Source organism: Vidua macroura, chromosome 13, assembly GCF_024509145.1.
Source record: "Vidua macroura isolate BioBank_ID:100142 chromosome 13, ASM2450914v1, whole genome shotgun sequence".
Classification (NCBI taxonomy): Eukaryota; Metazoa; Chordata; class Aves; order Passeriformes; family Viduidae; genus Vidua; species Vidua macroura.
This window is the reverse complement of record NC_071583.1, coordinates 4,165,823-4,180,926: the sequence shown is the minus strand read 5'-3', so window position 1 is coordinate 4,180,926 and position 15,104 is coordinate 4,165,823. Positions and strand designations below refer to the sequence as shown.

Sequence of the window (15,104 nt, the reverse complement as noted above, 5' to 3'; positions counted from 1 at the left end):
ACATTTGCTTCCTTTAGGACACTAGATTTTCTAAACATTATTTCCTTGGCTGTATACAATTTTTTTATCCCCTGAGAGAAAAGCAAACCTATCTACAACAAATAGGCAAGAAAAAAAAAACAAAACAAAACCAGAATACATCACAGCTTTGAAGTAAACACAACACAGTCCTAAAAATTCTGTCTTTATTATCTACTTGTAAAAAGTTATAAGCCTGTAAAGTAGTTAATTTATGAGCCATGTTAATCATTTGTTCCCATTTGATCTGAGGTTTAGCAAACACGGTTTCCTGGGATGTAGGAGGATAATTTGCAGGTCCAGCTTGGCTCCGGAGGGGGCACTAACTAATTTGACACCATAACATGACATTGATGGCAGACACACACTAATGACTGCACTGCTCGATGCTCCTGTCAGTCTGTCGCTGCACTGAACGGAGAGTTTCTTCTTATTGCCAAAAAAAGTGCAGAGTGGTCCTACTAATTATTCAGACATGCACTATAATGAGAATCTTAGTGCTCCCTCCCAACATACGAACCTCTCACTAAAGCTCCCATTTGTCTGATACGGTGGCTGATTAGAATTTGTTTCTTGAATAGTAAAACCATGGCTTAAAATAAAGTGGAAAGGATAAACAGCCTTTTATTCTGCCTAAAACTCAGAAAGTGGCCATTTTGATTTCAAGCTGGGTTTTTTTTGTCATTTATTTACACCAGAAGAATAGAAAATTGGATTAATTTTTAATAGTATTTCTCAAATAATGTAGATCTTCATGGAGTTTTACTGTCTGGATCACTCAGGACATAAATTTTGTGGAAAAAGGGAGGCTCTGAAGGTATTTTCTTTCTCCTAGGAAAAAAAAATTCCTAGAACAGAAACTTGTACTAGACAAATCACAGGTTAAGAATAAAAGGGCCTCTTTTTCTTAGTTTATATTGTTACAACTGATTCCTCACTAGGTACTCTGAAAGTTTATAAGGGCTCTATGTATCTCTGAATGATCTGGATGTAAAAGCATAAAGAGTAAGAAAAGTTGAATGGTGCTTTCCAGAATCAACCTTTATCCCTCGCTATGGGTCCTGATCTAGCACAGCTGTGGAGCATATTTCAACTGCATATCTTTACCATATTTACACTTCTATACTTTTCTAGTGCCTCTGCAGCAATGCAGAATTGCAATCCCGGAAGAGGCCAATGGACCGACCGGTGCGTGTCGTACGTTAAGCACACAGACTGAAGATACGTTACTACCCTGAAAAAGAGCCTGAATTTCTAAGGATAACACTTAGGTCTTTCTGAAAAGCAAACCCTTCTAAGAGCGTTTCAAGTGGGCCACCAAAAGCCTAGCACACGCTACTGAGTCATTTAGAAAAACGTTATAAACTTGAAAGTGTTACACATAAAGGTGAGGGAGACACACGCTCCACCACCAGCCCAGGACAGTTTGAAAGCCATTACCAGCTAATGGCTCTCTAGTGGTCTCCAGGAATTGAATCAGTGGTCTCCCTTCACATGCTGTATCTGCTCTGCAAAAGCCACAACTCTATTAGGAACATATTAGAAAATCTGAGGTCAAGAGGGATCCCTGGCCCCAGCCAGGGCTCTACAACCCCCCACCTGTGCCCTCCTGGCTGCTCACTGCTCACTCGCACTGAGATCTGTATTTAAGAGGGGTTTTATTTGCATGGATCCTCATAGCTACACAGTTCTCACATTATGGTTCATCACCCTTTTTTGACAGGGTACAAATAAAGGAGCTACAGTGCAGCATTAGAGCTCAGAGCCAAGTGCCAGACCATCTCACGTGCTCAGCACCAGGGTCCCTTTGCACACATACCATCTTTAGAAACTGTGATGCAGCAGAGCACTGGGCGCTTCACCAGTGGCCCCAAATACTCCAAAAATTAACATCTGAATAACTTCTACCAACAGCAGCACCACAAATCTATTGGAGCGGCACAACTTCCGAGATGAAAGCAAAAGTACATGTTTGGAGAGCCAAGCCAACGTAACGTAAATACTGGGTACACGCTGTTACATGTCATTTTGCAGAGCAACATGCGAAGGGCACATGAATCATTAGTGAGAGAACAGCCCTGGCACCTACCCCAGAAATACCTCAGCACTCAGCAGGAAAGAAAAGATCAGAAAAAGAGATCCCAGAATCCTAAACGGAGGCTCAGCTCCTGAAGAAAGATACACTTAACAGTGTTCATCTCTTTGGAAAATAGAGGTGCTGTATCTTGGATACAGCACCACTAACATTTTCCACATGGCTGGGGATGGATTGGTGAGTGGCCTTCTCCTAAACAATGGCATCTCTATATGCCAGCTGTCAGAAAAATGAGGACATGATGCATTTTGCTCTCTGTTCTTATAAACCCCCAATATTAATTCAGACAGAGGAGAAGAAAGTCATCAAGTTTATTTCAAACCAAATTATGCCATGTTCAGCCACGTTGTGTGGACACACCACAGTAGCCTCCTCACCAGCATGCCAGAGTGTGAAGAACAATCCTTTTATATCCACAGCATGACTTGGCCAACTTTAAAACGCAACAACTAAAAACTCCAACGTCCTTCTGTCAGTTTAACTGCTAATTTGCAATGGATTTGGTTATACTTCCCGTTTAAGGCAAGTTCTCCCTGAGCGCTGGCTAAGAAATCTTGGGCAAGAGGAAGTAGCAACCACCAAAGAATTAAAAAAACCCAAAACCAACCAAATTAAAAAAAAAAATATCACCCACAGCTTCAGAGATGGAGGCAGGAGCTCTCCTGCTGGTCCCTGGCTCTGCACTGGAGGGTGGCAGCAGCCCTGCAATCTCAGGGTGTCCCGTTGCAGACGGCTGGGGTTCACCCAAGGCTAGAGAGAAGCTGTGGTGAGGGTAGCAGGCCAACCTGGCCAGCAAGGAGCAACAGCGAGGCAGCTCCCTCCTTTCCCTGCCATCTCTGCCTCTGAGAATGACTCAGAGGTTGGTGAGGCACAAAGGATGCCATTCCCCACAAGAACACAAAGACAGGAGAGGCTCACCCTCTGTCAGGATGAGGATCAGCTCTCGATATAGCTTCAGATCACAAACTTCCTGATCCTGATGATCTGCCAAGATTTCCACAAGAGATAACAGTTTTGCTCCCTGGGCCATGGGCAGGGGGCTGTCTGGGGCCAGCTTGCTCCATCAACCTGCCTCAAAAACCTTCCACAGGTCCCAAAGAAGACAAAGGGAGGAGGATATAAAGTTTTAGAAGTTTTCTGCAAAGCAAACTGCTAACTGAGCTTTATGAAACACATGGGAACAGACTTAGGACTTTAAAACTGGTGAAGTTGTGTGGCTTGCTAAAGGCAATGTCTGGACTATAATTAATCAGGATACAAGTACACTCGTGGTTTGGGAAGAGTCCTCTCACTCAGTCCCACTAGCTCACCCCTTCATGTCTCTCCACTCACTCACAACTGCACTTCAAAGCAGTCTTTCCCTCACCTCACTTTGCTGCTGCAGCAAGACAAGGACCTGCATCACTCAGCTCCCGGTCCCTGTGGATACCACTGTGGCACGTGCTCTCTACACATTAAAGCACTAAACTAGTTTCACATATCTGTTGCAGAGCTTTATCAGAAATGCCATTTAGGTAGCTATCCAAAACTTATAACTTTTCTTCCTCTGTGTACTGTGGTTAGTCACACAGAAGAAGTGCTCCTTTCAGCATGGCCTAGGCTGGACACAAATCTGCTCAGGGATTCACTCAAAAGACCAGCTTTAGGCTAGGAATAAACCACCAGGTAAAACAAAATCAGGAATGGCTTCACTGCACTGATCCGAACAACCAGCAATCATTTCCAACCTTCTGCTCATCTTTCCAGGCCCTGACTGCAGGCTCACAGCCTGAGGAAGGACACAAGGTACAACTGCAAGGTGGCAGTAGGTGAGAGGGCAGGAAGGCTTGCTTTATCTGAACAAGCAAGCCAGAGAGAAGGGAATAGGAGATCACCAGTCCTGTGAAATCCAGCAGAGATATCATGGAGAAAAAGAACTAAGCATGGCAAGTGTGTAAGAGGGAGAGATACTGGCAGAAGAACCAGCCCAGAGGAATGGCCTGCAGCAACAGAGCTCCAAGGGCACCATGAGGTGTTACCAAGTGAACCCTCTGGCCACGCATACCCAGAAACATCTGACACAGCCAGAGCAACCTGCCAGCCCTGGGCAGACACGGCAGAGGCCTGGGGGGCTGGTGGGAAACACCGATGCTGAGCACAAGACAGGGGACGGGGTGGGCAGGGACAACCCCTGAGACATGTGCTGGGCCCACAGAGCTGCCAGGCAGCGCCATGGCAGGGACGGCCCAGGGCCATGCCAGCCCCGAGCAACGGGTTCTGGTGTTGCTAACAGCCCAAGCGATGGGTTCCAAGGTCACCAAGGAAGGAACCAAGGTGCCTCCAAGCAATGACTGTGGTGCCACCTGCCCTGACCGTTCATACCTGGGCACGGAATCTGACCCAGCCAGCCTGCGCACGGACTCCAGCCGAGCAGGACGCGAGGTGCGGAGTGCCAGGCCTTGGAGCCGGCAGTGAGCTGAGAGCTGGTCACAGCACTCAGTCATTCACTCCAGAGCCACTGAAGGACATTCCCCGGCCATGCCAGGTTCAGGCAGCCGGGGCTTGAGGAAGGTGTGCTCACAGCGTCCGAGGTGAGCTGGACAGGGACACGTCACCCTGGGGAGCTGGGCGGGTTTCCTTCCTGAGAGAGCTGGGTGTCTCTTCCTCTGCTCCCTGGGCCCATCAGTGACTATTGTGTCTCTTGCCCTTCCCCAGCATGGAGGGCACTGCTGCAGAAGCAGCAAGGGGGAATGGCTCACCATCCCAAGTTCCCCCCAGCCCACTGCAGCGCGGGGGCAGCACAGACAAAGAGGTGGAGGACCGCTGTCCCATCTGTCTGGACAGCTGGAGGGAGCCCAGCTTTGTGATGCCGTGCCTGCACTGCTTCTGCTATGCCTGCATCCTGCGGTGGGCCGACAACAAAACCCAGTGCCCCTTGTGCAAGGGGAAGATGACCTCCATCCTGCACTCGCTGCGGGTGGATGATGATTTTGAGGAGCGCGCCATCACTCCACCTGTGACACCACCAGTAGTCTTCCCAGCAAGAAGAGCTCACAGAGAGCCAGATGCTCCCAACCTCCATCGCCCTGGAGCACATCAACAGCGGGTGACAGCGGGAGATGTCCAGCATTTCGTGGGCGGCTTCCAGCTCCCGAACTGGATGAGCTGTTTCTCTGCCAACTCAGCAATACAACAGACCCTGCACTCATGGTTCTGTCAGAGCTTGGAGATGCTGTTTGAAACAGCAACCTCCAGGGCCCAGCACACACACATCCCTGAGCAGCAGCGTTGCAGGGAGGACCGCCACCTGCCACACCAGCAGGACACCTGTGGTGCCACAGGGCAGGAGGACAGCTCTTCATCTCTTACCCCTGATCCAGCAAGATCCAGTGTGGATGAGATGCCTAGCACCTCATCTAGTGCCATTGGTTGGGGTACAAGTACACACCCCTCTGCTTCCACTGCCATCCATGTGGAACAAGAGCCCCAGGAGGAACCAGAAAGGCTGTGCCCAGGCCCTCCTAATTTCATTAGGGACAGTGGTCCTTCAGCTGGGGAACCACGTCAACCACGAAAAAGGAGGGCCAGCAGCCCCAAAGGCTCTCCAGCTCGCAGGAGGCCACGTCACTGAGACTGGAGGGTGCCTCCATAAATTAGTTTCAGTTCCTGCCAAGGAGCCGGTATTGGAATCACAGAATATGCTGATCCATCACAATCATTGAGCCAAACTCCTGGCCCTGTGGAGGAGACCCCAAGAATCCCACCATGTGCCTGACAGCATTGTTAAAATGCTTCTTTAACTCAGACAGGCTCAATGCTATGACTTGTTCCAGTTATCAACCACCCTCTGGGTGAAAACCATTTTTCCTGATATCCAACCTAAACCTCCCCCACAGCTTCACATCCTTTCCTTGAGTGCTGCTACTGGTCACAAGAATGAAGAGATCAGTACCTGCCCCTTTGCCTCTCCTCATTAGGATGTTGAAGATCACAATGAAGTCTTGCCTCAGTCTCCTCAAGGCTGAATAATAGTTATATATAGTTATGTATGTATATATATATATATATATATATACACACACAGATAGATAGATTGATAGATAGTTATAGTTACATAGTGACATATTCACAGTTTTCAAAATAAATGAGTTTGTCTTCCAAAAACTGGTAATTGGAGTCTTTTCTAGGTGCATGTAATGCGTATGAAAGTACAAACAGAAGCATTTGACACCTCATTTCATCCTTCTTTCACCACTGGACAAAAGACAGCACACATATTTAAACAAAGACACAAAGTATCAATATACAAGAGGATCTCCCCTCCCTGACAGAACCCCTTTGCTCTTTATTTTTCCCAGAGCTGTGTAGTGCACCAAGCAGCCTCTGCCAAAACCCTTGAGGACACTAAGACCTCCAAAAAGGCAAAATAAGGAGGATCTAAAGCAATAGTACTTATCTGCAAAGCAACCTGTTAACTGAGCTTTATGGATTGGTCTCTACTCACAACTGCACTTCAAAGCAGCCTTTCCCCCACATCCCTTTTCTGCTCTATGGTAAGACAAGACAAAGATCTGCATCACTCAGCTCCTGGTCCCTGTGGGTACCACTGCGGCATGTGCTCTCTGCACATTAAAGCACTAACTAGTTTCACACATTTGTTGCACAGTTTCACCAGAAATGTCATTTAGGTAGCTATCAGATAGGAAAGAATAACCAAAATTCATTGGTTTTCTTCCTCTGTGTACTACAGTTGGTCACATGAGAGAAGTGCTCCTTCCAGTACAGCCTAGACTGGGCATAAATCTGTTCATGGATGCACTGAAAAGACCAACTTCAGTCTATGAACAAAAAAATAAAAAAAACAAAACCCAAAAAAAAAAAAAAAAAAAAAAAAAAACCAACAACAAAAAAGAAGATGATAAAATCAGAGTATTTTATTGAAAATCAGAGAAGGGACATGCATGGTGTTGGGGGACACAGAGCAGCCACTGCCATACCTCAAAGCCAACGCTGGCTGAGGTTAGTGAGGCTCCTGCCTTCACATACATCAGTGGGTTATTTTAAAAGACAAAGAGACAGGTTTGTGGTGATGTTGCCCTTGGGCTTCCAGGATGTTGTTTGTTTGTTTTTTTAAATAATTTAGCAAGTTATGCCTCCATGAAACATATGAAGGTGATTTGATGTGGTAATTACCTATTACATTTGACAAGGTAATTAATGTAGCAAAATACCACTGTACAATGTGTAAATGTAGTTTGCTATCATTAGAATATGTGTCTGCTTAGCAAAGCTGTTCTGCTCATAAAAAGAAGAAAGGGATGGAAACCTCTCAACAGTGCACATTCTGTTATCTGAAGAGTGTAGAGACTGACCTTCATCTTCAACTATGCTCCTGCTCAAATAGCAGGACCAGAAAACTCTAAAAACTAATAAAATTGGCAGCATCTTCCAGGAGCAGCAGAGAACTATGTAGATATCTTTAACACCTCAGCTAGAAATGCCTGAGACTTTGATGTCAACGTTTGTTTACAGCTCAAGAATAAAATATCCTTGAAAACCATTTTCTTTTCAAAAATTCCCCTCTAACATGTCAGGTATATCAACCTGCAATGAAGGGTTGCATTGCTCTTGGAAAATGAAAGCCAACAGCATCACTGAGATGCTCAGAAATTTTCCATCATTTTCAATGCTCTGATGACTCTGTCTCTACATGAAGCCATCTGAGCATGCAATGACGTACAGGAGAAGTCAAAGACTCATTTACAGAGCTAAAGACAACCTAACAGGAACAAAGTAAATATCGTAAATATTATTAGCATTAAATAGCAAAAAATACTCCCAAGTACAGAATATATTCAGATCGTGTACTTGGGTCTATAGAAAATAAAAATACATTATTGACTGAAATGCCCAAAACCAAACAAAAACCCTTCACTGGTTACACCCAAACCTTCCCTGAGGTACCAAGCAGCAGGATTGGCACCTGCTTCCAGCTTGGATTTCTAATACTGCTGTTTTCACCTTAAGACTGCCTTAAATAGTTTATGGTTTGAAATAATCCTGAAGACAATGTACATCTGTTTGCACAGACAGACTAACAAAGAATGAGAAAACAACACAAGCACCCACATATCAAACACAAGTGATTTAGAAGCAAAGGTATCCAATCTGTGATGCCATATTTAAGAGTTTCCTATCCTTATTTTAGGGACAGTATCCTTAGTAACCTTTTAAGAAGAAAAAATATACTCTTTTCTGAAATCATCTTCATTGCCAAAGGAACCCTTGCAAACACAGCAAGGATCTGATGGCTGAAAGTATTTTTAAGTAGCTCTGCCTCTGCACTAGAGGTATTTCCATGGCAGTAACCACTACATACACCAGGAAAACTCTTCAATCCTCCCAAACAAAAATGAAGGCTTTCATGATGACTACCAAGGAATACCCAAGCTAATCAAATCTCCTCCCACCCTTAATTCACAGAAATTTAGAAAAGGACTTTCAGAGGAAGAAGGTCCCCAAAGAAACCCTTAGGAGAACATTAATTAACCAGAAGCAACCGATTTCATCTCGCTCTTGTGCTACAGGGGACAAGGCTCACATTGGGACATACATTGTCTTGAGAGTCTGGGTTAAAAACAGTCCACAAGGATGTTTTTCCAGCAGTTTCCTTACCCGTTTCACAAGAGAATACTTGTTTAGGATATATTTGAATGGCTTGTGACCCAGATCCTGGGTGCAGCTTGTGACAACAGCTGCCCAGCAAAACAATGGATGGCACCAGGGGTTTCATTAGTGTGACTGAGCCACATTCAGGGTGCCCCTCCTCTCCCTCATGCACCTTCCCCTGCCTCCCTACATCCAGGATGCCAGTGAGACAACTGCCAGGAGAAACATGATCCTGGCTCCTTTCACACCCAAGCACGAAGTAGCAGATGAGAGAAAAACCTCCTCTTTCTACAGGTTCTTCTATTACTAATAGTTTTGATTTTATTACATGGAGGTGAGAAACAAAACCAGACATTTGACTGCACTGAGGGAAAAAAAAAAATAATAAGGAAAGAAAAAGAGTGCCTTCTGTGGGGGACACACATTTGAATGATTCAACAGGCTACAAAGTCTTGAACAGAGCAGCTGCCAACCTCTTACTTGGAGAGGGAAAGCCATCCAGGTGCAGCAGCAGAGAAGACAGGAGCACATCTAAGGGCTGAGATTGGATGAGTTAAAAGACCCTTCCCAGCTGGTATTTCTCTTGTGAGAGAAAGAAACACCCAATAACTGCAGAACACCTGTAAAATCACTATGCTGGAGAACTTGAGCTCCCCACAACTGCCCAACACAAACACAATGGTCACTTGGAGTAATCTGAAGTCCAGGTTGCTGGAGATAGTGTCAATATCTCTGATCCAGATGCATTTGCACTGGTGGTGCAAGAGCCTCAAGAACATCACGAGTTTGTTAGACAGTCTGTGCAAAATGGCTTGAAGGTGAAAGCTGGAAAAGTGTCTGTCTTAGCAATATTCAGAAAAAATTAAACTATGTTCACTTAATGGTGTAAGGAAGAAAATAATACTTTAGAGTGACTGCAACTTTATCTAAGAGTTCATACACATTCACAAAAATCTATAAATTAATACTATTTTCTCATTATTGAAATACTGAACTCTTAATTCTCTTTCTCATAAGCCCTTCTTTGTATACACAAGGAAGCAGTGCTACCATTTGCACTCTCTCCTCTTCTTACATGTTTTTACCCATTGCTTTAGACAAAAAAAACCCCACCCTGAAAACGCCACCACACTTTAATCTATCACCAACACTTTAAGGGTCACATAGGACAATCCCAGAAAGCCACTGAGAAGTTCACAAAGCTCCACAACACTTCATATTTTACAGAAAGAGCCTCTCATATAATGAACAGAGATGAAAACAAAAGTCATTCCTTACATTTTTTTCATAAGGGTAAAAATGCTTCACACATATAATTAAGTCACACATGGAAAGATGTTTTTCTTCAGTACTTTAATTATTCATCAGGTATAGCATTGTTTTACTGTATGAAATATTTGATATACAGAAAAGCTTATTCTTTCAGAAGTATAATTTCAGCCTCTGTTCAATTATATTCTTCCTAGCAGTAGCTAAAGAGAGCCTTGGAAATCTTGTTTTCAGGCAGTGAGAAAATTCAGTATTGCACCTCTCCCCTTTGCTCCCCTCCTGAGCCTTAACTATGTTGTTTTCTTACAATTAATTATTTAGGTGGTTCCAGTAATGATTACTGCTGTACAGTCACACAGACATGAGCTGAGCAGTGATACAATTCGTCGCTGTTTGTTTCATCTAGGACACTGTGTGAGAAAAGAAATTTTCCTTCAACTTAGAAGTTGCTTAAACTTAGCGATTCAGCATTTCAGTGTTATTTTTCTAGGACGTAACCAGCAATAAAAGATTGCTATAAATATGTTCTCCCTATATTCGTGCACTGCGTAAATATACTTTAATGGTGGTAATTGAAATTTGAATAGGATGCCAACACCTGAGGCAGACTGACGCGACATTTAATTTATACAATTAAACGTGAGGGTGGGGAAGCACTAAACAAACAATGTTTGTTACTTGTATGTTTCACATGAGACCTGTTTTCTCAGTTTATCTGTCCTGGGTTGGGTTTGGCAGGGTAACATCTAATGGAGCAGAGAATTAGTCTCTGGCAGGGTCTGGCACAGGGGAATGGAGAGATGCTTGCCATGAGCAGGAAGCCAACCACCCAGGCAGGGGACCTGGGTGCCCAGACAGAGCTCAGGAGGGGGAGTCATCCCTTCAAGGATTCACAGCACGAATCCAACAGCAAAAAGCCATTTTAGACTGCACAAATTTGATCACCAGCTCACCAAGTGCAAGGTGGTGCTTCAATCCCTCCATCCAACGGGCCCCAGGTCAGACCCTATACAAGTCCATTCCTAAAGACTCAAAAAGTACCTTCCTGCCCACATAGATCACGGAACTAAATGTGGAATAAGCCAGGTGTGTAACAAGTCACCTACACATAAAATGTAACTGAACTGGGGAAGCAATCACAGCATTTTGTAAGTATGTTTTTCTACCACATCAGCAAAGAACAAAGTCAGCCTCAACTTTTCTGGCAGAGGGGGCAGAGAGGGAGACGTTACAGCCCCACATGCTAAAGTTGAGCAGATTCAGATCCTCTCATCCCACCAGGAACATCCCCTCTTTAAATAAACTATTCCTGGTAATCTGTTTAGTCAATGCTTTGTGTTTCTGTCTGCATGCTGATTCATCAGAGCACACCAAAGGATCTCTGCCATATGATAAATGCAGAACACAGAGTGAATAGTGCCCAACTAGAGTGCTTGTCATTAACGAACTCACAACTATTGCATAAAGGAAATGTGACACAAAAAAAAAAAAATCCAGAAATGAGGAAAAAAGTCTGTTTTCTACATTGTCATGGGTGGAATTCCATCCGTCATGTGTGAGTGCAGAGAGCTCAAAAGTAAGACAGAAGGCTTGTGTGCACACACACGTGCACACCAGTGCAAATGCAGATATTAGCAATATGGGATTGTTTTAATGCATATCAAATCACTCAGTGAGGGGTTTTTCTCTTTCTGAATCTGCACTCTATGACCCATCAGTATTACACTGGCTTTTAATATAACCAGGATTACAAATCAGGTGTCTCCCTAGGTAGTACTGTGACTCTGGGAAAAGCAGGTGCTATTTCCAAGCACGCATATGGGCAACCATTACAATATGAAATATGCACATGGTGATGAGCAAGGTGGAACGGGAGGGGAATGTAATAATCTGAGACAAAACAGGGGCAGAGCTCACAGGACCCAGTTCATACCAACGAGACAAGTTGAACAAACTCTGAGCTTGCCTTGAGCAAGCTGGGCACCGTTGAGCAAACCAGCCTTTAGACATGAAGAGTGAAAACAGACAGGTTTTATCAATGCCAAAGCAAAACTTGCATGACCTTTCCAGGAAGGAGGATTTTGATGCAGGGCTCTTGCAGGACAAGATACAATCTGCAGGTTTGAAGAGACGCTGTGACCACACACACTATGACTGTGCTGCGTTCCCATGTGACTTATTTCACAGATGTTAAAATTCAGCCGTCTCGCAATCCTGATTCCACCAAAGTACAGTGCTCCAAAGAAAGCACTCTCAAAGCCAGAAGGATCTCCTTCCTCCCCCCAAGAGCACCCCTTCTTGAGGGTTACATATCAACTATCATGGGCTGGAGAACCACCCCCTCACAGTAAAAAAAACCCCAGCAGTTCCCATCCATTAGAAGGACCCTTGCTCCTTCTCCAGAGCACACTTCCACGTCGTTATCAAGGAAGTTAATAACATAGCTGACCTCATGGAATCTGCATCATCAGTGAGATTCATCAGCAGGCAATAAACTCAAATAAATTAAACAGAATGAAAATGGAATGTATCAACTCCAGCCATTATTTTACCACAAAACACCTTTAATCCACCGTTTTAATTCTACCTCCAGTTGTGCCTTAAATACATATCCACACCGCATTATTTTTCTTAGGATTATTTTTATCTTTGCATCTTTTCCAAAAAAAATGAAGTCTCATCTTGTTTAATCCTTATCATATAAATACATTCTGTTTTATTACCAATAACTACACACTAATCCTGTTTGGATAATTTATTAATGTTTCTGGGCTTCAAAAACATAAAAAGGTATTATCTCATTTTTCACTATTAGCATCATATATAAAAGACATTTTATATTTGATTTTAAAAGCCGATTGACCTGCTTACTTAAAAGAAGCTTGAGATTTTTTTCTTTTTACTTTCTTTGCCATAAACTAAAGTAACGGTATCCATAGGCTAGTGTTGGGTTATTAATTTAAAATACAGATAAACCCTCTCAAAAAAAAAAAAAGAAAAACAGTGCTTTACCTTCAAATATGTGCTGCAGGACTGAGCCTGTGTTCCAGCAACTTTCTTCAGCTACAACAAAGTCAAGAGCTCCCCATGAACACAGAACCAAACTTGAGAAATAGCTTAAGTTTATTAAATTGGAAGGTAACTGTTGACACATACTTGCTTTCAAGGGGTCCTTGGCAAGAAAGTGGCAGCAGTTACAACAAATTAACAGCATACAATAAAAGCGCCATAAACATGCAGCATACATAATAAATCCAATCAAGTCTACAAGCCGCAGAGATAAAAATGACAAATAGCCACTGTCTGGGAAAATAAAAAAATATACATTTCTCAAACACTGCTGTTCATCATTACAACATGTTTTTTCCCCTAAATCTAAAATACAAATTAAGTGATTTTAATATGAACAGCATTGTACATAATATATTTACTTTCCAGCCTCTCCTCTCCTTCCCCCTCCCTTCTTTTCCAGCTTGCAAAAGCAGGGAAACTCCTTCAGCAAAGCTTTCTTTGGGCTGATTTGCTTTTTAAAGATCTGTGCTGTGTTCCCAGTGTTTATACAGATGTGAACTGAGTGATGCTCAGCAAAACACAGCGAGCATCCCTGAACTGACAGAACACAAATACCACCACACTTACAGCGGCTGTTGCTCCATAATTTACTGGCTGGCTGCATTAATTTCCTGCATGTAATCTGTTTCTAATTCTAGCTGCTGAGTTTGGGATCTGAAATTTGTAGCCAATACGAGGCATTTCAAAGTTTGAGCAGCGTGCACCAAATTTCAGCTCGGAAGACGAGGCCATCCCAAAAGGGAGCAAACGGAGGTGAATCGGGGTCCATTCAACATCTGGATATCTTTAGTGCCAGATTTAAGAGCCCTTCTTGCTAGCAAGTAGCAACTTGGCAAGGTGCAGCTTGGAAGACTCTGCCTGCTCTACCTGCATCAATATTCCAAAAGGAGCTGCCACAGTGGGAAGACTCTCATAGGAGAGGGAAGATTAACAAGCTCTCATGCAAGAAAAATTAAAAAACTAAATATATAAAGTGCTTCAACTGCACAAACTCCTCCTTGTTAATCAAAGGGGGGAAACAAAAGACTTCCTTAAATATCACGTATATGGTAAGTGTAATAACAGAAGTAAATTATAACAATTACAAGTCATTAAAGAGAGTAATTAAAAATAACTGTTTAGATAACAATGACTTTCCTGAAATCCTCATAACAGAGGTTCAACTTTTTAATCACTTTTCTGCAATAACTCGCATAACTTCAGAAAAATTGCAGATTTTTAATTTTTATATACTGAAAGAGCATGAAAGTGAAACCCATAAATTATATGCTAACTCCAGCTGTTAAATGTTGGCATTTTGTCTCAAAAAAAAAAAAAAGTTCAAAATCTGTTTCCTTAAACCAAGGAAATGTGGAAAAAGGCCATCCTGCCAGTGGAAACATTCAACAGCAGAATGCTCATGCTGCGGTTTCTTGCCGAGGCAGCAAACTTCTCTAAAAGGGAAGTTACTGCCAACTCAAATACTGTTTGCTTTCACACCCAAGAACAAACTGTGTGCATGGTGAAGGCTTCCTGAGGGCTCAATGCAGCTGGAGCATGCTGAATAAAGGTAACTAATGTCAAAGCTACTGTAAACTTGTTCTCATTTTTCTATCAGCAAGTTCTCATCAATGAAAACAAGCCTATTATTCCCTCATCCGTCCTTAAAAAAAAAAAAAAAAAAAAAAAAAAACCAAAACCAGGAGAGATATTAACTTTTATTTTTATTTACCCTCATTTCATTCCTCCAGTTTATGGTTTAGGGCATTTTCTTGCTGCTGTTTCTAAGTGGACAAACTTGTTTGCAAAACTTTCCCCTGCCCTTTCAGAGGACAGGTCAAGCTCAACATCATGAGCACAATAAAGATGAATTTCCAGGGCTGAACACAATATGCAACAAGGTTCCTCTCCCTGAGCAGGAAATGCAGAGGGAGGGTTTCAGTGCAACTTGACAAATTAGAGCCAGAAAGGCGAGCCAAAGCAAACATCATTACTGGGAGGGCCCTGCTCGGGCACAGATGAC

At 43.2% G+C, this 15,104-nt stretch overlaps 1 protein-coding gene across 1 annotated transcript; it reads left to right on the top strand.

Annotated features, from left to right (window-relative positions):
• Positions 1-242: 242 nt before the first annotated feature.
• LOC128814177 (uncharacterized) lies at positions 243-6,275 on the top strand. Its single transcript, XM_053989777.1, has 2 exons — positions 243-4,683; positions 4,808-6,275. The coding sequence occupies exons 1-2, from the start codon at positions 4,631-4,633 to the stop codon at positions 5,721-5,723; spliced, it is 969 nt and encodes a 322-aa protein (XP_053845752.1). The 5' UTR covers positions 243-4,630; the 3' UTR covers positions 5,724-6,275.
• Positions 6,276-15,104: the final 8,829 nt, after the last annotated feature.

What these genes read in the sequence shown, in the direction of transcription:
- LOC128814177 (XM_053989777.1), top strand. Translation starts at nt 4,631, where the DNA reads ATGCCAGGTTCAGGCAGCCGGGGCTTGAGGAAGGTGTGCTCACAGCGT. An exon ending in GTGTGCTCACAGCGTCCGAG is followed by an intron (nt 4,684 to 4,807) that starts GTGAGCTGGACA and finishes GCCCTTCCCCAG; the next exon opens with CATGGAGGGCACTGCTGCAG.